The sequence below is a fragment of the Euprymna scolopes genome, chromosome 20 (assembly GCF_053919585.1).
Source record: "Euprymna scolopes isolate OS-2025 chromosome 20, ASM5391958v1, whole genome shotgun sequence".
Classification (NCBI taxonomy): domain Eukaryota; kingdom Metazoa; phylum Mollusca; class Cephalopoda; order Sepiida; family Sepiolidae; genus Euprymna; species Euprymna scolopes.
This window is the reverse complement of record NC_136501.1, coordinates 37,669,816-37,697,509: the sequence shown is the minus strand read 5'-3', so window position 1 is coordinate 37,697,509 and position 27,694 is coordinate 37,669,816. Positions and strand designations below refer to the sequence as shown.

The 27,694-nt window shown below is 29.6% G+C and overlaps 1 protein-coding gene across 1 annotated transcript in view; it reads right to left on the bottom strand.

Moving 5' to 3' along the window:
- Nucleotides 1-27,694, bottom strand: part of LOC145241391 (voltage-dependent calcium channel type A subunit alpha-1-like) — a 1,447,749-nt gene that overhangs the window by 128,743 nt on the left and 1,291,312 nt on the right. The window contains exons 36-38 of the mRNA XM_080104315.1: nucleotides 7,006-7,095; nucleotides 2,871-2,987; nucleotides 704-769 (exon numbers count right to left, since the gene is read on the bottom strand). Of these exons, the coding sequence (XP_079960441.1) occupies nucleotides 704-769; nucleotides 2,871-2,987; nucleotides 7,006-7,095 (273 nt within the window). The remainder of the gene's footprint in view (nucleotides 1-703; nucleotides 770-2,870; nucleotides 2,988-7,005; nucleotides 7,096-27,694) is intronic.

Here is a 27,694-nt window from a genome sequence, read left to right as displayed (position 1 = left end):
ATAGAATTATTTGTACAAAAAAAAAATAATATAAAATCCTATAACCCCCCCCCCAAATCTCTACACAACAGTACACTTTAGATACATAAGAAATGTAGCTGAATTTTATATCCAATAGTTGTTGAGATAATCAGGTTTATTGTTGTCAGTCCATTCAGAAATAATAGATTACGAATGTATATATTTTATTCTCTCTCTTTCTCTCTCTCTCACATCGTTGAATTTTTAGTGCTATCCGATCAGGCTGTCTGAAGATATTGACTTCCTTACCTAAAATGCATCAAAAATTGACGTTATTGTTTTTCCTTTTCATTTGCAAAACTCAATCATGTTCCGTAAAGTCAAAAACAAAAACAATTTTCTTCTACAAAACAGCCAAATCAAACTCTATGAATAAATATATAAAAATGTAAAGAACTTGCAGCATAAAACCTTTTTCCAAACTGATTGGGTGCAACATTAAATAACCTAAACAAGACTGATATGCCATGAAATAAAACAACCAAACCAAGCTTCATGAATAAATATTTGAAGATATAAAGCACTTGATGTATAAAACTTTTTCAAAAATAACTGGATTTGGTATTAAATAATCTGAAAAGTGTTTATATAAGGTCAAACAAAATAACTAAACGAAAATCATTGTTGAATTAAAATAGTTTTTAAATTTCATTCTTACCTCAGTTTTTTGGTAAAAACTTACCTGCATTCCGATGATGGCATAAATGAAGAAAAGCATTGCAATCAGAAGGCACACATAAGGCAAGGCCTGAAAAATAAAAAGTATAAAACATTTGATTGAAGATCTGGAAATTCAAATGCAAGAAATTTTGTACAAAATTGTATTAGTGTTTTGTATTTACTTGACAATAATTTTAATTTTTAAAACTTTTGTTTCAGGTTTTGGAAATATGTTTCCAGGAAATATATTATTAAAGCATTCATGACCAAGCAGCTTACCAAAATCGAAACCATAACATGCAGATGTTAAAGCAGATACTTGCAAATACCCTGTAATGTATTTCATGTGTTAGACGACTTTTAGAAACTGACTTCTAAACTAATCTATCTCTGAACAGGTCTTTATTTATCACTCTTTCTGTCAAATCCACCTTTCCTATGTTTTCCTTTGCCTTCGCCTACCAACTATCCTTGTTACCTAAACAGCTAAGAACTCTCATCCATTCTTTCAAATTGACCAAACCAATGAAGCCTCATATTCTGCACACATCTTCTTATTCTTTTCAGATTTGATTTTCCTCTGATGATCACCAGATATAAATTTGTTAAGACTCACATTACTCATTACTTGCAATCACACCATCACCAATTCCTCCCTATGATCAAATGGTATCACCGAGGTAATAGATCTTCTGAACAATCTAAATAGCCTCACCATCCAAATATATTTTCTCCACATCTAAGTCCTCATCTGTTTCTGTTGTCTTATAATTTTTGTATGCAAACTAATTATCATCTCTCAACTTACATGTAATTCCACTGCACTTCTTGAGTACTCAATATTTATAAGTACCTTTTTAAAGTATTCCAACACTATAACCACTAATCATCACTTTAGTCTTGGTAAAACTCACTCTCAACTTACCCAAATCAGAACCATAATATGCATCTGTTAAGAGACACTCTTAGGATAAATATTTTATAACAGGCATATTTAAATTAGACATCATGTTTGACCAATTCGGTACGACCATACTTGTTGATTTAAGAGGATATGAAAGATTTATGTCAGTTGGAACGTTACTAATATTGGTATCAGACTCATGAAGATATCTCACGATATGCGCAACGTAAAGATCATCACGATCTACAAAAATAAGGGAGAAAAGTGTGACTGCAACAACTACTATGGCATCTTGCTCTTAAATGTTGTCGGTAAAGCCTTCACTTGTGTTCTCCTCAACAGGATCTAGTCCCTCGCAGAGCGTGTCTGCCCAGAGGTGCAGTATGGTTCATGAATGCCAGAACAACCATCAACATGGTGTTCTCCGTAAGGCAATTGCAGAAGAAATGTCGTAAGTAGAAGAGTTCATCTCTGCTAACCAGGTCGCTTTGACCTGGTTAGCAGAGATGGACTCTTCGCTCCTCTGGAGGATTAGATGCCCTCCCAAACTCTTGAGCCTGATTGTTTGTTTCCACAAGGACATGAATGAGACAGTACAGTTTGACGGGTCAAGCTCTGAACTCTTCTCAATTAAAAATGGAGTGAAACAGGGATGCGTCCTCGCTCTTACACTCTCTGGAATCTCCTTCTCCCTACTTCTTTCATACGCCTTTAAAGATTCTGATGATGGTGTATATATACACACAAGGAGCAGTGGGGGACTTTTCAACCTAGCACACTTTTGTGCAAAGAGAAAGGTGCTGAAAGTTCTCATCAGAGGCTGGCAGTTTCAACCCCTCGAAGCTTGAGATAGCTGCCTCAGACCTTGAGGACTGGCGGATCACCATCCGGTGTGTGGCTGAGACATCTGAGAGGAGGAGAACCACACATTGGTGGGAGAAGCGGGCCCATAGAAAGGAGAGGACAGACCCAGCTTCGACCCCAGCCCAAGCAGAAAGACAGAAAAGCTACATCTGCAGCAACTGTAGCAGGTACTGCACAGCCACACCACTCGCTGCAACCCCCCGACTGAATCAGGATGCAGAATTTCATGATCTCTCAAAATCGACGAAGCCAACAAAGATTCATGAAGATATTTGCTTCTGATAGTATCTTAAGATGAGGATTTAAATATATGAAATTTTCAACCATATTTTAACATTCCTCAAGTTTTGTATTGATGTTAGTGTTACAACACAAAAAGGTAAGATTATTTAATAACATTAACACTTAAAGTTTAACTTACTTTAAAAGACTGTAGAAATGTCCACAGGAGTAATCTGATGGTATAACCCTGTCGCAGTAGTTTGATAAGACGTGCAGCTCGGAAAAGTCGGAAGCTTCCAGTTCGGAAGGATGAAGCCTAAAAAGGAAATTTATTTAAATATATATTTTTTTTCCTTTTGAACTTGAGTTTGACAAAAAAGTAAAATGCAACATATAAATTTCAAGAAAGTACTGGTAGATTCTATTCTGTGTCACTCTTTAAAAAAAATTACAAACATATAAAAACCATAATACATCACAAATTGTTTAAAGAAAATTTTTATTTACATTGCAACAAACTATGTAAATGCAAGATTTTAACTAAGAACATGATTTTCCAAAATTGATAACAAAATTATTTTATTATAAACTGTTGAAGACACTCCTCTTTGGGATTAATGGATTATCCTATGACGTCACTTCCTCTGGTGACGTCACTTCTGGTAACAAGTACCAGTGCCCGGCAGTCAGAGTTTGGTACACGGCTAAACAGGTCTTGTGCAAACGCCCAGCAGTTGAATGGTGTTGCTCAACCCGCCTTGCCTGTAATATATGTGAATACATGTTTGTTTCTAAGAGTCCTGTGTTCCTTTCGTTTTTATTACCATTTAACACCATAACATAAACCAATTAACCATCGTTACCTGAAACACTGTTTACACTCATTTGTTTTTGTTGATGTTTTAAAATCAATTTTATAATTTTGGAACATAAGATTTTTATAATTAAATTTAATTATTATTGTATCTTTGATAAGAATTTTTAAGTCCCCAAAAACTTCCTATTCGAGTAAATGCTTTCAAATTCCTTTAAAATTTCTTAGTGTCACAAAGTAATCCATCCATTTTTTAAATATTTATTTTACTAGAGTTGAGGAGGAGGTTCACTGCTTATCAAGGCCCAAAGGCCATTTAAGGATAATAGTTAAAGAGTGTCAGGTGAGTGGTGAGACCACACCGTGATTATCAGTAATAGTGGAATATGTGTAGTCTTGTATAGAGTGTTTGTATAGGGTTCACATTAGACTTGAAAAGGCCATGTTATAGTTAGCTGGGGATTTGCTCACCATGTCATGTTTCACAGATGGGCAGTTCTAGGAAAGAAACTTTTCTCATAAAATTTATATTTAGTTTTAGGTACAGATAGATAATAAGGGAAATTGTTAGCAGTTGTTAAAATTTCTAACTTATTTACAAAGACACAAAAACATTCTAATAAATTTCATTCTGTAATTAAATTATTGAAAAAATATCATTATTAAAATTTCGTTTTAGTATAGCATTTTTATTTCAATAATTAACCAATTAATAGTGAATAAAAATGATAATGTTTAAGTCATGTAGAGGCGATAAACACACACATACATGCAATAACTGGTCACACAATTTTATCCATATGGACTTGGAATACAAAATATTGTTGTAAACAGATTTTTGGTGGACAAGTCAAGCATAGATTGAAGTTTATTTATACAAAATATTGTTGGATTGAAGAAAGGATTGTGAATGTTATTAATGATTCCAGGGGTGAGGAGAGGTTATGCTGTACAAAATATCCATTTATGAGATTTTGCTGAAACTCAATAAAAAATTGCAATTGAATGTGTTTATATATTTTTGCAAGATGACTACACATGCCTTACTTCTTTTGCTTAATTTCCTTCAACCATATACAATATTAAAATTATCCATGAACAAGTAAAAGCCTGACGTTCTTTCTATCTGATAAACAAATTGGAACACACTTATAAATGGGCATTTTGCTAGATATTGGAAGATCTCAATATTATTCATTCACTTATTTTATTTTAATCATGATTGTTGAATTAAACAGGCTCATAAATACTAGGATCATTCCAAAAGTAAGGGATACCTATTTTTAAAGTAAAACAATTAAAACATTAAAGAATTATGAAGACGAAAATAGTACTATCAAAATGAGTGACCTTTTGTGCTCTAGGATTTATTTTTCCTACATAGTGACCACCATTCCCAATTCCCTTTTGCCAGTAATAAACGATACCTCAGTTGTAAAAGTACAGAGCTAGCTTCATCACACATCTCTGTCAACCCCCCCTCCTAACTGTGTTGACATTCAACAGACGCCGATTAATGTTGATTGGTTCAATTTTTTTTTGCGTAGAGAAATTCAATGCTTCTGACACACATCCATGACAGGTGTTGCTTTGTTAGAGTCTTACACAGTCAATATCTGCAACAAAGAAATGAAACTTTCAGTTTATGAATAATTATGCAATTTGCAATCCCCTCTGATCCATTCTGGCAAAATAAAAAATAGGAGTCATTACTTTTGGTACGCCCATCATACTTTCAACATCTCATTTTGTATTGTTTTCTTCCAATACTTCAATGTTATTGCTTTTTTGCGTATTTCACTATCTTACTACTACTACTATATACACATTAGAAAGAAGTTAAAAAGTTATTTATTTATTTTATATGACATATTTATGGATTCTTCTTTTTTCTTTTTGTGTAAATGTTTGGCATTTATAAAATAATATTAATTAAATAAAATAAATAATATTTAAAATAATTGAAGACATTTACTTAAATTTATGTCAATAGGAACATGTGTCAGACATAAGATGTCTTTGAATGAAATGTTTGACTACTTATTAATTTTAAATGAACTTAATTTAAGTAAATAATAAAATGACAGTTATTTCTCTATTTTTCCTTTAAGATTTATCCATGTAATTATTAAAAAAAGTGAAATCCAATAATTCAAAATCGATAACACCCAGGAATTACTTATAAAAACCAGTTTAAAAAATCAATATGTTAATTAATCTTACCATATCTTATGTTATCCAATATTTTGTTGCATGTATAAATTAAATAAGAATCAAAATAAAGTATATAGGTAAACAGTTTAAATAATAAGATTTCCTTTGATCAGTGGCCAGCTAGTATATATATATATATATATATATATATATATATATACAATGATGTAGACTTGCTCTTCTTGCGGAGCCGGGATGTCAGTTGTTTAGAGAGAGAGAGGTCGGTTCTATGCAAAGCCTTTCCTCATCTAAAATGCTTCATGCTTAGACATTGTCTGAAAACTTTATTGGACAAGCAATGATCAATCATGGATTGTGGTATTAAGATGTTACATGAAATGTGGTTGTTGATTTAGAAAGAGGGCATTTTCATTTGAAATTAAGGTTAGCAGGTTAGCATTATGTGATTTGATTGTTTTCAAGGAAATGATGTAATAAACAGGAAGTTTAGAAAGTGAGATGTGTCAGGGTCTGAAGAGAATATGTAATATTACAGCATATTGTAAAAATACTAAGAACAATTTAAAGAAAAACAATAGTAAACCTCCAAACGAATTTGTGTTGTTATTATTATGAGATGACATATACAGATACTTCTACAAAAAAAAAAAGAAACATACATCTGATTTTATGTAGAAGAAAAAGAATGAAGGAAACTTTACACACACCATGACTACAATAGCAACAAAGATAAAAAAGGAAGAGAGGCAGACGACTTCTACATGCTGCCATTTCTAATTCTACACCTACTAGATGTGTCAACACGACTTTGCTGTGGTGACTAATGTTCAAAATGTTAAATGGCTAGTCTACTCAAACAAGGTTGATGATAAAGGAAGGCTTTTTTAATGATTTTCCCGTTTTTGATCTAACACAAATTGTTAACAAACCTACTTGCATACCCAATGCTCATAGACATTTTGCAGCTCTTATTGATCTTTTCATAGCAAATTATCTTAGACTCGTCTCGTCATCTGCTGAGATCTCTGATCACTCAGTTGTTTCAATCAAGATCAAAACAAAGTGCAATAAAACCTATTATAATCCTTTCTGCCACAGAGTATATTGATACTCGGGAGCTAACTGTGACAGTTTCAGATTTTTCTTATCAGAAATTTCTCTAAATACTAAGTTGTATCTTTCTTTAGGACCGCTATCAGTCAACAACAGTATGATTGAACTTGTTTTCTGTGAGTGTAAAAGAGTAAATCAACGATTTCCTGTAACATGAGTGTTAGTTGCAGGAGTAGTAGTAGTAGTAAGATGAGTTCAGTTTTTAAAATTAGAATAGAAAAAGTATACTTACACTGGGCAGAACATTGGTGGTAACTACATCAATAATACTTCCGATCACAATGATAAAGTCAAACATATTCCATCGATCACGGAAATAGTTCTACAAGAGAAAAGGAAAATAATATATCTTGTCCTTCAAAATCTTATGAAAATCAGTAAAACAATTTGGATGCTTATATTTAGATATGAAATAAATGTGTTGCAGTAAGAAAAGACTATCTGATGTAATTACAAAATTTATTGAATAAAAACTCATGCTTAATCTTGCTTTTTCTAGAATAATTTATTTATGAAATTAATAAATTTATGTGAGGATGAGTTATTTACATGCTAATAAATATATAAGCTATTTCAAGTGTTCTCTGTCTTCTGTCTTACAACCTTATTAAACCTTGTTATACAGGTTATGAGAGACTTTCTATGAAATGCATCTTTAAATAATTTTCATTTTCAAATGAATGCACAACATTTTGAATCGGTCTACAGCCACCAATATTTATTGGTCTTTTTTGTTCTAAAAAAAATTACATGTGTTATAATAATTATGTAAAACATCTAACAATCAGTATGATTGATTACACCTTTAAAAAAATCAGACCTTTCAAAGTTAAAATGATATTCAGAAAAGAATTTCTTATTGTTTTTCCTTTGAAACAAAGAAAGTTCATTGATCAGATACGACATTCTCTCTAATCTCTGCATTTGTTGTATTGATAAAAATGCATAAAGTATTGCCACTAATTTTGGTACAATTGTTTTAATTTTATTAATTGGGATCTTCTGACTATTGCTCTCATCTTGAGTATTATTTTCATGTTTTGCAATTGTATTTTGTGTGGCATAGTGAATAAAATACTTGGTAAATTTCAGTTGTAAGTTACATGCTTCTTTCAGTAGGTTAAAGGTTAAATACTCAATGCAGGCAACACTCAAAATACAACTGCTAATTACTAAGAATTTCTACCTAGTCATGACTGATTTAACATATTACCCCCATGGATTAAATAAAAGGTTCCGTTCAAAATTCCGTGCAGAGTCCAGAGTTTTACATAAAAATTCCAGTGTTCAACAAGATACACCTGAAGAAGGTTGGAGGTTACATCAGCCGAAACATTGTGAGAATAACACTCAAGATGAGACCAGTAATCCGAATAATCCAATAATATGAATAATCCTCATCTCAAAAACCCGGAAGCACAATTGTTTTAAGTTTTAAAATATTTTATAAATAGTCTATTCTAAAATCTTTGATTTTCAATCTTGAACCTTTAGAAACACTTTTCATAAATTTTCTGCAAGTTTGTGTTACCTAGAATAGCAAGAAAAGTAATTGTGTAAGCTTAGTTTTAAAATTAATGTCATTGCTGGTAGTTTTTGTTAAAAGAAATGAATTAAATCTTAGAAGATATGTTGAAAAAGTTTATACATATTTTTTACATATTACTATAAATTTTGACAAACGTACTTAACACCAAATTATGTTCAATTGATAATGTATGTCAGATAAAATGCAATGAAAATATAATGTCACAGAGTAGATTTGAAATTCAAACATAATTTGATCAAGGCATGCAAATTTCATCTCGGATGTTTTAAAAAATTAGAGAGAACGTGCATCAGAAGAAAGATATCCTTTTTAATGTGGTGTTTTTCTTACAAAACAAAACAAAAATATCATCAATCAATATTTAAAAAAAAAATATATATATTTAAATAGTCTAAAATAAACAATGTCATAAAATATAAACTATTTGAAACAATCATAATAATGATTAAAAAGAAAGAATAAATATTAAGTCTATATTTAACCCTTTGTCTACTGGTGGTAATTAAAGTTACCAGCTTATTATTTTTGTTTTTACTTATTTGCAAACATTTGCTATATTCATTTGCCATTAAAAAATTGATAGTGATCAAACTTTGTCATTTTAAGCATGTACCCTGAATGCATTGCGTCACAACATTATACTCATAACATGTATATTTATCATATTTTCAATATAAAATATGTTATGAACATGGTCAAAGTAATTATATAAGTGTAAAATCGCCAACAGAATGTCATGGAAACAATATTATATTGTATTTAAATATGATGAAATTTGTTGGTAATGCATAATATACTTTTTGATAACTTATATAATTATAACTCATTAAGCATATTTTAAAAATAGTCATAATTTACCAAATAACTTGAATAAATCGAAATGAAAAGCATTTAACATGCTGCAACTTATTTAGTGTGATTTTTCTGACAATCATAAAATACCTAATGAGTTCATTAATTTTGTGAAATAGTAACTGAAATAACATAAATAATGCATATTTTATACTATAAAAGAAGGAGAGATATCATCGTCATCATCACAACCAACTTCCTTCCACTAACAAAATAAAAACATTATAATGTCTATACATAGATCCATGTACTAAAACGTATTTTGAGTTGTGTGGAATTTTGTCTGTAATTTAAAAAAAACAAATGCAAATATTAGTAGACAAAGGGTTAAAAAATAAAACACTGGAACTACTATAACTACTAATTCTACCAGACTAGCAAAAAGACCAATTAACCTTTCACTGGTTTTTCACTGTTGATTGTATTCAACAGTTCTTACTAGAGCAAGAAAGAAAGAAAAAGAAAACAATATATTTTGAATTTGAATTCTTGGTTGTTAGATCAATAATTCATAGATCCTCCATCCCAAAAGAAAGTATCATATTTAATCCCAAAATGGCGATTCACTTATTGGTGACTGTAAATTCTCAATTATTAGTGGTACCAGCATCAAAGACTGGGGAAAGAGTAGAAGAGAAAACTAGAATAGCTACAAAAGAAAATCTGAGACAGAAGAACACTTGAAGCTACTTGAATACAACTAGAACATGCAAAATAATCTCTATTTTTTCTTGTAAAAATTTACTTTTTCAAATCTATAAAATGAAATAGATTCAGTTTTAGAAAAATAAACAAAGAAATAAACATTTTCTAACTTGTAAAAAAGGAAAAATAGGAAAGTTAAAACTTTACAAATTAAACATTTCTACTTCAGAAGATATGTATATATATATATATATATGTATATATATATATGTATATATATATGTATATATATATAAATATAAAAATATATATATATATATATATATATAAATTTAAAAAAAGAATCTATCAAAGTGTAAGAAAAAATTGAAAAAAATATAATCAGAAACAAAAGCAAAAAGCAACAAAAGCACATATAACAATGAGCAAGCATTAACATGCAGTACAACATATAATTGAGAACAGTCACTTTTCATTAGGCAAAAAACTTGGCAGTTGCTTAAAGACTATAAAAACACAAAGCATCATTTCAACCCAGACTGTCAAGGTTGCATAAGAAGACTAAGTGTCACTGCCACATTTAACTTACTGACAGAGCACAGAATACACATGTAGAGGGACTCAAAGCTGATGACTAGGAAGAGCTATAACTTGACACTGATTCCTCATACAGAGAGTCAGAGTTTAAGTACAGAATAAAACTTTTTGCCATTTGTGTGTGTGTGTGTGTATATATATATATATATATATATATATATATATGTATAATATTGATATGAAGAAAGAATCCGACAAAATCAATAGAAAATATAAAGTTGATAAATTGACAAACCACAAAATATAAAAGATCAAAATCACGTAAGAAAACTATCGATAGACTAATATTGTTTCTTTTATTAATGGAAACTTAGTCAAAGTTTAATTTTTGTTGTATGTATTGTATAGAATCGTATCAATGATAGCTTTTGTAGTAGGTGCGATGTCAGTGCTTTTGGTTTATTAATAAGATAAGTCGTTTCTGATGAAGTTTATAAAAGAAACAAAATATTAGTATACTCATAGCTTCCTGGTGTGATTTTTTTCTTTTATATTTTGGTTTGTCTATGTTTACATTTTATTTTTCTACATATATATCTCTCTATATACATTTATATATGTACATATATAAATAATTATGTATATATATATATATATATATATATATATATATGTGTGTACATATATACATACATATGCATATTTATGTGTGCAAAATAGGGAAGAATATCCAGCTAAATAAAAATGATTAAATAAGACAAAGTAAACAACTGTTTTGACACATCTTTTTCTATACAAAGTTCACCAACAAACATTGTACAAGAAATATCCAAAAGACATTAATTAAGAGGTGAGTCAATTCATTAGATGCTTTGATGTCTCCAATACCTTTTTGTTTGTTTAAATTCTTGTCAGAGCAGAGTGAATTTTCTCATGTAATGACAAGTTTTTTGATACTTTTTTATATGATACTCAGAAATCAATGCATAGATATTGTATAATTTTCGTTTTATGATATAAAAGTTTTTTGTGTGTGTTGAACTGGGTTGTCAATGCTATTTTCATTGATGAAATTTCTATAGAATGAAATGTATCAAAACATATATTTCTTTATCTTTTATTATTTATATATGTTTTAAATATAAGTATATAAACTGTCGGATATTTCGTCCAATGATCATTCATTAATGTGATTACTAGTTGCAACAAAGCAATTTTATTGTTGGTTGTCGGGTTCTAAATTATAATTTTCTATTTAGATGTCTTATAGCATAGATTATTGCTTGATTCAATGATATTTAAAAATAAATCTCAATAATTTGTTTACATTACATAATAACTATTTATTTTTTATTATGACATTGCACAGTTTCAATTTCAAATAATAGTTTCCTGTATATACTCTTTCGAGTAATTTTTAAAACAAGTACCTACAACTTGTCAACAGAAACTCATAGTTTTATTTCTAACTACTTATTTTTATGATATAAGCTATATTGCACAGTTTTATTTAAATCATAATGTAATGAAAAAAACAAGTTAATAACAAATAGTCTGTCAAATTAGATGCAATTAATTATTAAAATCAATAAACAGCAACAATTGAAAGTTACATTCATCATAATTTGCTTTGTGGATTATTTGCATGACTTCATAAAATGTAAATTATGTTGACATCTTTGAAATAATTCTCTTATTTTCATATTAAATACTCTTACTAAAATTTCATATAGAAAATATATTTGTTTCTTCAGGTATCCTAAATTTATAGCTAAACTATATTGTATGATTTGGGGATATACTACATAATTATATTAATATAATGATCATTAAAATATCCTGCATTCATATTTGACATAGTTATCTTAAGATGAAGTGCATTTGTATCTGAAACATATTGCATCATCTTAAGATATATTTCAGTAATGGATTAAAAAAATAAATATTGTATAATGTTCATTAAGATATCCTGCATCCATAAATAAAAAGTAATGCATATTATTAAGATTATTTTTTGTTTTACTAGATGGAAGGTTTTGTGAAAAATCATGATAAATGCATGTTTGGATAATGCAAAGAGTTTATCCCATAAGACATTCTTGTTTGGGCAGGGCAAACAGATATAAAAATAAAAGCCGGGTAAATGTACAAATTCCTTTTTTTCAATTACAACTTTATTAAGTGCTTTCAATTATATGTAAAATTGGTAGATACACATTTTATAACTTCTTTTCGTAGAAGCTTCTCCCTTCAAACATTTTTCACATGTAGACAATTATCTCCCTTTCTAAGAAAATAGTTATTGTAATTAGCTGGATTGCACAAGTGTCTATTAGAAAAAAACTGTTTCAAAATCGTAGGTTTAGTAAAACTGTCTTTTCACTTGAAAGTTTTAGCATCACTCTACATTATAGTTAAACAACAGTTTTTGTAGTTTTGTTGAATGAGTACATATGAAAATAAAATATTAATAATATTGCTGACAATAATTATAGTAAACACTGCCAATTAGTCTTTGCTAGCAGAAAGTTTGGAGGGAAATGCTGACATCAGCAAGTTATGTCCCTTTGTAGATCCTAAAAGGATAAGAGAGTGATCTGGAATCAGTAATATCAGACATCTTAGACTTAACATCCAACAAAATGAAAGATATCTGTTTTATTCAGATATTTATATCCTACCTAAAAGGTGAAGAATAGCTACTATTCCTGAATGAGAACTTGTTTATTAATGTTGTGTATAATGTTATGTTTTAATTTTCTTTTTTTTTTTGTATTTTGTCAATTGTAGTAAATATGTAACTTGTACTTGGCATTAATTTCCTTATATTATTAGTACTTATATTTATGTTTTGGATCTCCACCAAATACAAATCTATAAAGTAAATAACTCTGCATCATTGACTAAGAAGAGTTTTACGGGGATATAATTTCAATAAAACCAATGTTTGAAAAAGCTTGAACCAGCAATTGTAAAATCAACAGTTTTTCTAAAGGCTGATTTATCAATTAATTTAATTCACGGCATATATATATATATATATATATATATATATATATATATATATATATATATATATATATATATATATATATATATATAGGGTGTTGGAGTCAAATTTGATACTTTTGAGAAAGGAAAGAAAAATATGTTCATATCTTGGTCAACAATTGATGTAATTATCAAAGTAAAGTCATTTATGAAAGGATATTTTGCCTAATACAGAACACTCAAACAAGCCACCCTAAGTCTTCACCACAGGCTCCAGGCTGAACCTGAACTTAGAGCATTCAACATTTTCAGTGTCTTTTAAAGGATGCCTGAATACCAGTTTGATTCTGGGAATCAGTTCATCCTTGTTGTTGCAAGCAGTACATGTGGTGTCTTTTTTAACTGTACCCCATGCAAGGTAGGATGGGAGGTGGTGAAGAATATTCGGAATGGTGGATTGTGGAAATTCTCATACAGTTACTCCTGTGTCCTGTTGTCACAGGCATGACTTTCCCATCCTCTTCACTCAATGCTTGACAACAGTTGACGGCAATTCAATATAACCATCTGAATTGAATTTGAGCCCCTTTTAGAAGATGTGGGGGTGGCATAATGTAGCCCATGCTAAAAACATACCTAAAAGACAATCACCGTTTGAGAAACCCAGGTCTTCATGATGTGTCGAACTTTATATGTACTGTAGGGTAGCCAACTGTTGTTTTATGCATTGTAAAACTTATCTTGAGAAGAAACAGAAAATTCCGGCTCAACTAGGTGTTTTATTATTGGGGTGTTTTTTTTTTTGTTTTTGTTTTTTTTTTCCGTCTCTGAATGAACTTCATTGCAAGGAGACAGAATGCCGACTATGATTCTTTCTATTAGCCACTGCTTCCTCATCTCCATCACAATTCTCCACCTCATATTTTACAGTCTTCAATGTATTCAACGAGCGCTGAGGTACAGCTAAGATTTCTGAATTTTTAAATTGTATGTAAATCATCATACTACAGGTCATTTTCTTGCAATATGTCTGTGCTTCCCAATAGTCCATATATTTCATGTCCAAAACCCACCAATAGTAGACAGAAAACAGATATCCATTGCACTTTCACACTCTTAAATATTTCAAATATTTCTGAAATAAAAGAATATTAGATTAAATTTGTTTCCAAACCCACACATACATATTACATGCATACATATTACTTTTTTTGAATTATATACAAGTAATATATATTTAAATGGAAGCAAAATATTATTCATTTCTCAAGAAACTTTGGATAAAACTGGAGAATTTGGAAACTACAAAATAGTATCAACATTGTTCATCTTACATTTGTTTTTTCCTTTTAAATTTTCATGAACTCTAAAAATAAAATGGATCTAAATCGGTAATTCTGAATAAGAAAATGCTATATAATTCATATATTCAAACATATACATTTTTAAAAACACATCTCCGGATTAAAATAATATAATATATAAAACAAGATCCTCTAGAATTCTGTATTTGACATATATCATCCAAATTTAAATAAACAATATTTCTATATGTAATACTATAAATGGTAAGGATAATAGTTACCACCTTATTATCGGTCAACAATAAGACAGCAGTAAGATAGTAGAGATGGGCTTGATTTACCACCTATTTTGAAATTGATTTTATCACTATAATGAATAACATAATCACTGTAGAATATCATCTTGTCATTCATCGATTGATGGCATAACAAGATGATATTATGATATATATGATTACATGTGACCGACGATTTGTTGGTCGAGCAGTGTGGTCAAGGAAACTCAAGTAGCCATTACCAGTAGTATAAAGTTCTTTGTAAAAACAAATAAAGCACTCTTTGGTAGTTGATATTTTTTATAAGCAATAAGGTTTCCCTTCTTCATTGCTTATAATAATCATGCAACTACTGAAAGAAAAAAGACAAAAAACGATCTTGTTTCAATCTCAACCTGTAGTACTTGTCTGTCTTGCCATGCTGAAAAGCTGTGATACAAAGAAGCAGTTTGTCTGAGGATGAGTGTATATATATATATATATATATATATATATATGTAAAAGCTCAAAAACAATTTGCTGAACTTTGTATTATCCTAATAAGTCTCCTCTTAAAAAATTGATTTTATTCTCTTCCTTTAACTTCCCCATATATATATATATATATATATATATATATATATATATATATATATATATATATATGATATCATATGATATCCTTATAATAGGATATTCAGACTGCTGAAAAACGACCCAGTTTTAATGTCAACTTGTAATATGTGCTTATCTAACCATACTGAAGAGCTGTGATAGTGATACAAAGAAACAGAGTGAATATGTATGCATATTGGATATTTTTATATGATATTCAGATTGCAGAAAAATCTATCAGGTTTCAATCTCAACCTGTAGTACTTGCTTGTCTAGCCATACTAAAGAGTTGTGATTCAAAGAAAGAAATGTCTTCAACTCAAAATTTTCAAACACATTTATACAGTAGTTAACACAAAAAAAATTGTCAAATACCCAATCAAATAGGCGTCTAGAGCAACAGCTGACAAAACTTTAAAAGTGGGTCTACCAAACAAATAGGGATACGTGATGTTTCATTCATTCAACCATTCTTATCAATTACAAATTTTCATTTCTAAATTTTTGAGATGAGGATTGGTTATTTGTATTATCATTCATCAGACTACTGTTCTCATCTTGAGTGTGATTTTTACAATATTTCGGTCGATATAACCTACAACCTTTTTCAAGGTGTATCTTGTTGAACTCAGGAATGTCACTTTTACATGTCGAACCCGGTAATATCACTTTTACAATTGATTTTTCCCAGTCCTCTAACCACTGTGTCACAGGTCCTTGCTGTCCGCAAGAATCCGTGGCACAGTGGTTAGAGTACTGGGAAAAATCAATTGTAAAAGTGATATTCTGTGAAAGTGATATTCTCCTGAAGGTTGAAGGTTCAATCCTCAGTGTGGGCGACCAAAATATACATTTGCGAATTACTTTTAGTCATGGCTGATGGAACAAGAGCATGCTACCCCTGTGAAGTAAATAAAGGGTTCCACTCGAAATTCCGTCCAAATTCCCAAGTTCGACAGAAACATTCCCGAGTTCGACAAGATACACCTGAAGAAGATGAAGATCGGAGGTTATATCGACCGAAACATTGTGAAAATCACACTCAAGATGAGAACAGTAGTCCGATGAATAATAATACATACAAATTTTCAAATTGTTATTAACGATAAGCCATATGACTTATTACTACACTAAACATTCAAATCTATATTTGAAATAGAAAATATGAATTAAATTATTTAAAATGAAACATAACATGTGTAAACTGCAATATTAAATTCATAAATTCAAGAATGGTTTCTGGAAATTGGAATATCTTTCATAAAATTACAATAATAAGACAATATATATATGTGTGTGTGTATGTGTTTCTTTCCTCTGTAATGCTTCCTGGTAAAATGATATTTTAATACATTCAGTTGTCAATATCATAAAAACAACAACAAACAAAATGATAATATTTTATGTGCGATATAAACTAGGGTTCAGAGTGCCGGACTAGTCACTTAGGTTGGTTGATAAGCCATAAATAGCTGTGGATAATTATGTTATATTATATATATGTAAAATTTACAAAAAAATTAAGCAGTATAATTCTATTAATAACAGATTCATTAGTTCTTATACTAAGATATGTAGCACTGCCATATATGGGGAAGTGATTTGGCATCCTGATTTCCAATCCCATGGTTGAAGTGCTTGCAATGTCCAGCAACACTGGTGAGTTGTACAAAAATATCATCTGTCTTTGGATGAATATATGTATCTGTGTGTGTGTGCATATATATATATATATATATATATATATATATATATATATATATATATATATATATATATATATATATATAATATAATAATCCATAGAGAATTTTCTCTATAATAATAAACATGTAATCTGCATGAATTAAAATATCATATTTAAGCGTATTTTACAACCGATCAACGCCAGGCAGCCTGCTAGTATATATATATTACACTCGAAAAATGCGAGCATGAAAAGTTATATGGTTAAGCTTAAACATGGTAAAGTAAAGTTGTTAAAACTGGAAAAGAAAAAGACAAGATATTCTAGTAAAACTATAATAAATTCATAACTTAAAATATTGCAGCATTAAGAATTGATTACATAATGTTATAAAATTGAATTAAAAAAAGAAAATTCTTAATGCTGCATCATTTTAAGTTATGAATTTATTATATTTTTACTAGAATATCTTGTCCTTTTCTTTTCCAATTTTAACAACTAGTCCTTTACTTTTCCATGTTTAAGCTTAACCATATTACTTTTCATGCTCACATTTTTCTATTGTAATCTATGATTTCTCCAGGCTTCCATTAAATTCACTTGTTCTTTGTTTAATTTCACTCTTATTTTTTTGCCCCCATAAACACATATGTAATAACAATGTATGGCACTCATCTGCTTTCAATAAAATCCCTCCAATTATCTCTCTTTCATGCTTTCATTCTCTCTGTTTCACTTGTTACTTCTCTTTTCAAATTGATAGCATCTAGTCGCTGAGTGATGTGGTTGCTATGGAAACCAGTCATACAAAGCGTCGCTCACCTCCTTACATATTTTTATGATTTTGAACACCAGAAAATTCATCATAACTTTTGTTTTACTGAACGAAAATTGAAAAATATTTTTCATAATATAGCTGGGAAGGTGATCTATAAACTGTAATAATTGTTTGAAATTAGGTCGAAAAATGACTGAGTGGTGAAGCTTTAAAGCAGTTCTAAATGACTAAAACTGCCACTTAACCGTATATTCAAAATATATATAAATGAATGAAGGTTGCATAGTTTTTGTTTTCTAGATGTAAATCCATAGAAACTTTTGTGTTTATTAAAGAATGCTTGATGAATGAACAGAGCATGTTTATTATACGTTTAATTATACAAACATTATTGGCTACATATGTGCATACATGTTTCTGCAGAGACTTAGTAGTTGGAGATCACATGTTGTCTGACTAGCAGAGCGAGAGTACTTCTGGTATACCCAGTTCAAGAACACATTTTTATATAAAAAAGGGTATAAGAAAAAATGTTTGAGTTTTTTTTTTTTTTCAGAGGGAAAAAAGAAAGAGGAACACCTACGAGTGGTGGGGAAAGTAGAATGGAAGGGAAGGGGTTGAAGTGGGAATATACATATATACATACAAGAGAGAGAGAGAGAGAGAGAGAGAGAGAGAGAGAGAGAGAGAGAGAGAGAGAGAGAGAGAGATTTTCAAGAAAAATACAAAGAATTTTAATTATGTAATTAAAAGAATAGTTGTAGGAAAGATCAGACTATGTGTTATCTAAATGCAAACATTTGTGTTTTAAAGACTATACTTCAAATGCCATATTAATAAAAGGCTCATGTCTAGACAACTTAAATGAAGACTTTTTGAATACTTTATGTTTCAGACTAGGAGAGAAATATCAACATTGTTTTACTTCAGATCTTTCAAAACAAAAAACTTTCACACCATTCAAAGTTTCACTTACAAAAATTTAAAATCAATTTTATAATTTTGAAATAAATATATAAATAAAAACAATAGCTCTAATTTCATTAGAATATATTATAGTTTTAATGGATGAACAATTCGCATAAGTATAAAAAATTCTTGTGTTCGTCAATAGCATTCTGTCATTCCCCTAACATGTTTGTTATATCAATATTTTATTTTCACTAAATTCCAAAGATGGTTTTGTATCCTGTCAAGGCAGGAAACGATGTTCTTTGGAACTCCTTTCCAGATGTAGCAACAGTACTTCATCCTAGGTTGCATTTGACTCTTGAACAGGTAGAGGATAGTATCAAGAGTGAGATACTTTTGGGAGTGGTAGAATGATTCTACCATTTCCCCAGTGATTCTGGCAATGTAGGTCTTCCATTTTAGGTCTGGAGTGAAAGTTAGTTTCAGAAGTTTGTTGAAGCAAGATGCTTCCTCAAGCTGATAACTATCCATTTCAATTGAGGCCAAGTGGGGATTTGAGCATTAATGGTAAAAATATAAATATTTGGTTTTGGATGCATTAAAGGTAACTAGCTATTTTTTACCCCACTATACAACATACTCCGGGTCAGGGGAGAGAGAGAGAGAGAGAGAGGGAATCAGAAAAATCCTGGTCATTGCAGGCCTTTAACATATTTCCATAGATGGTAGTATCATCTGTCGATGAAAGATCTCAGATTATGATTTGGGAGATCGTTGATGAAGATCAGGAAGAGATTTGGGCCCAGGTTGAATACCTCAGGTATGCCAGCATTAATACTATAACTTTCAAATTTCTGATCATTAACAACTACTCTAATAAACCTAACAGAGAGAGGATTCGATAGTTGAGAGGATATTTCTAGCAATTCTGTAGCTGGAAATCTAGTGAAGTAGACCTTTATACCAAATCCTATCAAATGCCTTTGTGATATTACTTTAGAAATGAGGTCACCATAATTAGATTTACTGATTCTGTGTGATATTACCGTCAGCACATCAGTTGTTGATCTCTCAGAATGGAAAATATACTGCTTGTTGCTGAAACAGTTATTTTTTGCTGGGGTGGTTGACAACTTCTCTATTTATAACAACTACATACAAGAGACTAATTTGTCTGCACTAAGAAACAGAGAAATGATCTCCATATTTTTAAATAGTGGAAAGACTGTCAAGGTTTTCAAGGAGTTGAAAAGCATCTCTCTTTAAGGCAGTATTTGAACAACTTTGATAGTATAAGAGAGAGTTGCGGTTGTAGTTTTTACACACACATACATGTATATATACATGCGTATATATATATATATATACATGCGTGTATATATATATATTCATGTGTATATATATATATATATAAGTATATATACATATATATATGCATACACATATATGCACATACATATATATACACATATGAATAAATAATAATTTCGCTATATTCTAACCTCAAAAATTTTATTTATCTTAACAATCATTATTTCAACATCATAGATCTGTTTCGTTTATGTGGAACAATCAATGTGCATATGTTAACATTGAATATATATATATATATATATATAAGGAGATCAAAGAAGTATATAAGGATTCATTAAATGAAGACGTTTCAATATAATAATATAACAAGCCCGACATGCAGGTGGAGCTTAGATACTTAGATAATCGCCTGAAAAATTTACAAATAAGTGAAAAATAAAAAAAGGAAATGGTAGGTGAAGCATTGTTCAGGTCCACGAATTCTTTTTAAAAATTTTTTGGTAATCTGAAAGTTATGCCTGTAATCAATAATAATCACCAGAAATAAAGTACAAAAAACTGAAAAGGTGAAATCTAAAAGGTTAGTGTCAACATTGTTCAGGTTCGCTAAACTATGTTAGGGTGTACCTGAACAATTGGAACTCTCCATTACCAAAATTGACCTTGTCGTATCTTTTCAATTATTGTGCGGATTATTATCGATTGGAACCTTGGCTATCAAGAAAGGCTGTACGTTTAAAGATTTGGAAAGGGAGCTTCCATTTCACATACAACGTTGTAGTAAATATGACAAAAAAAATATATTTAAAGATTTGGAAGGGGAAATTTTTGTATCAATGTTCTTTTATAATATTTAGAATATAAACCAAGCGATAATAAATTAGTAGAATTAGTTGAAAAAAGATGAAAAGGTAAAAATATGTAAGGGGGGTGCCAATTGTTAAGGTGCACCTATGTTTGTATTATGAAATGTGTTGTACCCCCCACCCCCCAAAAAAAGAAAAGGAACAAATAGATGAGGTGTCTGTAGTGCGAAGTGTTTTCAATGGGATAAACACAAGCGAAAGGTTTAAATCAAGGGAACCTGTTTTGTTGTGGTTTTCGATGATGAAGGAGAATGTTGTAGTGGTTAGTGTGTTTTAAAAGTTCTAAAAAAAAGCATAATGTTAAAATTTGCAAAAGACAGTATGTAAATTGGAGTAAAAAAAATAAATGGAATGGGATACCAGTTTGTATTATGAAGTCTGTTCAATGGTAAAAAAAAACTTGATCGCAAGAGCTGGGTAATTTTTTGTTGTTGTTTTGCCAACAACGATATCAAAGAAGATTCTTATAGTGGATAGCATGTTTAAAACTTTGTAAAAGAAAGCAATTAAACTGGTTATTGAACGTTCTTTTAATGATTTTCTCTCTCTTGTTTTTTTCGATCTTACATGACTGAAATGACCGATGCATGAAATGAACTTCACGCCGGGTGAAATAATATGTCTCTTGGTGATGCCATATTTTAATGCTAGTAACCATTCATTTATAAAGTGAAGAACTGGATTCTGATCAATCAGAATGGACCGACTTTGACGAGGGAGGCTTTATTATTTATGAATTGGAAATTGGAAAGATTATGTAAGATCTATATATGTATGAGCCAGTTATGGTTGGTATAATCACAGAATCTGTGGAACATGTAGAATTCCTCCTGGTGACTACTGGTAGGACTAAATATTTAGAGAGAAAAATAGGAACATCTTCCTCTAATGATGTTGTGATTGTGATGGTGTTGCTCATAGGATGTAATGCAGTATTTTATTATCATGATCGAATGTGTCTGAAATGGTGTTTGAAAGCTATATAAGATAGTGGCTATTAGCCTAGCTGTATTGAATTTGTATGTGGCATCTGTTGTTGCAAACCTATGATATTTTTGTCTAGAGGGGAATTCCTGCGACTACTCTACTCTGTTAATATAGAGAAGAGAAGAAGAGATAGGAGAAGAAAGAAGATATATATATATATATGTGTGTGTGTGTGTGTGTCCTTATATTTAAATAAATGTACTTACATATGCATATACATGTAAATATGCACATATAAGTACATATTTATACATATATATATATATATATATATATATATATATATACACATATATATTAATAAATATATACATACATATACATATATGATAAAGCTGTAAAATTTTTCAAAACTGATAAGGAAAAATGCTTGTTCTCTTTTTCATTTAACAGTCTTGTTGTATCCACTGAAGAAAACAATAAGAAACAGAATGATACAACATCTTATCAAGGTTCAGTCCTCAATGTTAACACATGCCGAGAAAGATCAGACATAAGAATGAGTAAATAAGAAATAGAACTCATTCCTTATACTGAGAAAAACAGAGAGAGAGAGAGAGAGAGAGAGAGAGAGAGAGAGAGAGAGAGAGAGAGAGGCGAGTGGGTTAACCAAGAAAGCCGCTTAAAGAGAGGCAACTTAGATATGAAAGCAATGGACACACACACACACACACACACACACACACACACACACACACACACACACACACACACACACACACACATATATAACCGCAGAAAAAATTAATCAGACTGCTCGATTTTTTAAGCAAGAAGATAAGCAATTTTTAATAAATAAAAATATACAATAATTTCACATCAGGAATACCTGGTGTTTTGTGTACCTATACTCAGGAATTGGTTGTAACATTACATTAAAAAAAAAATAATAATAATATGAGAGAAAGAGTAGAAGAGAGAGATAATAAATATATAGATAGAGAGAGCAAAGTAAAAGAGAGGGAAAATGATTAATGAAAAGGGGGACAGAGTGTGTGTGAGAAAGAGAGAGAAACATAAATAGGCTAATGATTGAGAGAGAGAGAGAGAGAGAGAGAGAGAGAGAGAGAGAGAGAGAGAGAGAGAGTATCAATGTAAAAAAAAACAGAAACAAAAAATTATAAGAAAAAAGAAATATATAACAAGAAAAAATGAATAATTACATCAGGAATAAGAAACAAATTATAAACTTCAATTCTGTAAACTAATCACACAAATATTTATGAAGAATATGCACCCAACACATGTGATTAGCTGTCAAATGATATGTTCAACAGATAATCATAAATGGCATATAATCATAAATGCTCTTGTGTGATATATCAGTTCATTTATTTCTCAATGTACAATAAACAATTCTCTATAGATCACTATTGTAAATAATTATTGCAAACAAATATTGTAAACAATCCATCGCACACAATTATTGTCAAGCATTTGTGGTAATAAGATTTGCATTTTGTTCATAGTTGGAGGTCAGAAAATAGTAATTTTTTTTTCTCTCACAAAATTATTATAGCATAACTAGCTATAACAAATCTGATAGGACTAGGGCTTGGCTTCCCAATTTTACAATCGATATTAATATACATTAATAACCATTACACCACCTGTCATAACATTCCTGAATGATAAAAAATAGTCTTTTGTAAAAATCTCCAGATCCATGCAACTTTTTAAACTTGAATTCACTATAATCTCATTCAGAGAGTAAACATTGTCTCTACAGACAAAAGGAGCAAAGTGAATTATCTACAACTATCTACAAGTAATGATCTTCCAGATGTGCTTAGTGCATAGGACATACCGATATTCCTATCTTCCTCAAAAGCTTACGTGTAAATGAGCTTAATAAATTTTCTGAACTCTTTTTCTATGCTTGATAACCCTTATGCTACATGCACTTTCTGACATTACATATTATCCCTATATTAAGAAATAGTGTTTATCTGAACGGTTTTATGTATTATTTTTCACAATGTACACATATACTGAATATTCACAAGCAACCAGGAAGCAACACTTGGTTTGTATAATAGTATAGATATTTTCTTTTTATCTTATTTGAAAGATTTATAATCAATTTTCTAAAATAAAAGTTACTTTCTATCAATTCATCCGAGAAATAAATAACACAGGAAACATTTTTATGCATATATAAATTAAAAATTTCAGCCAGACGGCAATCTTTTTAGCTAATTATAAATACTGTATAAAATAGAAAATATGGGTAAAAACTATACTCATATTTGTCACTAAATCTTATTTTCAAAAAAACTTATGTAGGGACATAGTTATCTTATTAAATGTATTTTCTATTTTAATGTTGCTGATTCAAATCACAGGAGACATATATAGTCAGTTTTATATATCAGTTTGGTAACATTTTACAACATACACATGTTTGTATATGTATATACATGTGGAGTTATTACTTATTATATAATATAAAATAATATGATAAAAATAAATTATATGATGTAAAATGGAATTATTATTAAAAAAATGTGCATTTTGAAGATGAGGAAACAATAAAAATTTTTATAAAAACAAAAATAAAATAAATCTACTTGGAAAAAAGCTAAAAATAAAAAAGATTATAAAACAAAATAAAAACATTCAATAATACAAAAGTAAATATGCATCATTTTATATTGTTTTGCAATTTTTGGATAGGTAGTGTAACTATTTAAAATTATTTTTAGAAATATATATATATATATATATATATATATATATAAAATTTTTATTTGCAATATTCTGATTCAAGTAAGTATTATTTAATGTTTTTCATTGTTTTTGATTCACTATATAAACAACGTTATTATAATAATGATGATATATCATAGCTGACTAAGTAATTTAAACATTTTTACTGTAAAACCAATTTTTCTTTTCACGTTTTTTTCAATTCAAAGTTTATACTATGTCGTAAAATCTGCATTTGATTTCTCCTTCCACCATACATGATCAAAGACTTTGCCAGAATAAAGTTCATTGTTTTGGCCATCCATCTTGAATCTGTTTTTACAATGGTATTATTGTTTGTATACAGTACATGTCTGCACCATCACAGACGATTTTATCCCATTTTGTTTGGGGTAATTTATCTATATATATATATATAAAATGTTATGGTTCATCAGAGGCATTGTTGAAATTGTCGTTCTTTTATGAAGCTATTCACTGTGCACAGTGGCAGTGACTAGACGAACCGTCTAGACACCGAGAGGGGGGGGGAGTTAATTTACAATAAAATTTGGTCTCATTTCAGAAATTGGCTTTACATCCTAAAACTATGGATGTCAGGATAAGTGGTATTTCTCAATAAGGAAAAGAAGATGCTATTTCTTTTTTAAGTAATCTATAGATGTATATAATGTCAGTGTCAGAAAAGAAGAAAGAAACAAAGAAGCATCTAATCTCAAAATTTGCTTCACATGTTCCTAAAATACGTCATTGGTTGATATAATGTGGTAGTACATATATTTAGAGTATTTAAATTTACAGCATTTCTTTTGTTTTGACTTAATACTGGAAATAAAAAAGATTCAAGTCTGAAACTCCTTAGAGTTTTACAAGTATCTAAAATCAATCTTAAGCCAAATCCAGGTATTTAAAATATAAATACAAGATATCTTTGGTTTGACTAAATATAGAATATCTTTTGATATAAATATGCATGTTTAGACTAAATTCGAACACATTTCTGAAGAAGGAAAAATTTCGCGAAATATCATACAGTACAGACTTCTATTTGATCATGCTGATGCAAGTAAGAACACTATGCAAATATAAAGGAGAATCTGCATAGTTTATTCCACCGTTATATGTCTTAATTTGTTTTAGTTTGTGTCTATTCATTACACATCTGCATTGTATTGTCTTCTATAAATTTCATTTATATGAAATATTTATGTTTTTTTTATATAAATATAAAATACTTTTAATATAAATATAAGATATAAATCTAAAATATTAAGCTTTAACTAAATATAGGACAAAAGAATTGTGATCTGTGATCGCTTAGAGTTTTAAGGTATATATATATATATATATATATATAAAATTGTTTATTGAAATGTGACAGTGATTATATTTCTATTAACAGAAGTATTTCTTTTAGATTTACTCAATATGGGAAACAAGGTGAAGCTTATTTTAGAAAAAAGGTTAAGGAAAAACATTCAATGTAGTATGTAAGTTCTTTTTGTAAGTATTTTATAGGAAATAGAAAACTGAGAAAGGATTTGCTTTAAATACATTTGGATATGAGATTATTGTTTGGCAATGATTAAAATGTGATGCTGTTATTCTTAAATATGACATGAAACAGAAAGTTACATTTAAGTGAAAAAAATATGGATAAAGGTTTGTCATTTTTTTCTGGAGAAAAGCAGAAGTAAAAAAAAAAGTATGAAGCAAAACAAATACAGGCCAGAATTAAGATGAGTACGGGAATAAAATGTAAGAAGAAAAACAGAGCTTTAAAATAAAAAATAAAGTGGGGATTGATGACCTAATAGCAGAAATGAAAAATAAAAGACAACAAAAAACACAAATGATATAAAATTAAAACGAAACAAAAAATAAACAGACATTTAAAATAAGAAAAAGAAAAAATAAAAGTTTCCATTCAGCAAATTTTGAAAAAATATGCATGTGCAGTTTTTTTTTTAATTAATTATTATTATTATTTTTTTTTTTACTGATTTCCAGATCCAATCTTAGAATGTCAGTGTTAATGAAAGCCAACCTAGACTGTTTACGATCACAAAATGCAGAAAACTAACTGATGACAACAATAGCATCGACAAAACAGAACAGTTCAACACAGAGTTGGAAATTGACAGCACACTAACAGGAAGAGGCCGAGCAGTTGAGCATTTAGCAACAGCAGAAGAGGATAAGTGATGATGACCATATTGAAAACAAAACAAAAAATGTTTGAAAGAGTCATGCTAAAATGGCGAGTATCAGTCGTAAGGGCTTAATGAGTCAGAGATATTAAAGAAAAACGGAGACAAACAGACCAATACATAAAAAAGGCCACTGAATGAAAATCGATTAAAGAGTCGTCTTAAAATGTTGCTTTATATATATATATATATATATATATATATATATATATATATATATATATATATGAATATATGTGAATATATATATATATATATTCATATGTAGCATAAGTACACTACCTTTTTTCTGTACCAACATATCAGATATAGAATTTTTGGGTGGTCATCACATTTTGGAAGTTTGCCACCTAAGCAGTCCATATTTCTAGTTGCACAATCAATCTAACTGGATCAAGTCTCAGCATTATAAGTTTTTTTAATATTTAATTTATTTTAAATTTATATAAACTAAACGTTTTTTTAGAATTAGATAGAAGATAGCTCTTTTATTTCTTCCACAGATGTAAACAAATAAGTCAATAAATAAAGCTGGATGTACAGAGGAGAAAGAGAGAGAGAGAGAGAGAGAGAGAGAGAGAGAGAGAGAGAGAGAGAGAGAGAGAGAGAGAGAGAGAGAGTATCATTGGATTTGTTTTTTGCAAGCTTCAGTGATCAGAATCTGTAGGCATTTTATTCCTAAAAACTCATAATGAAAAAATGATAAAGCTA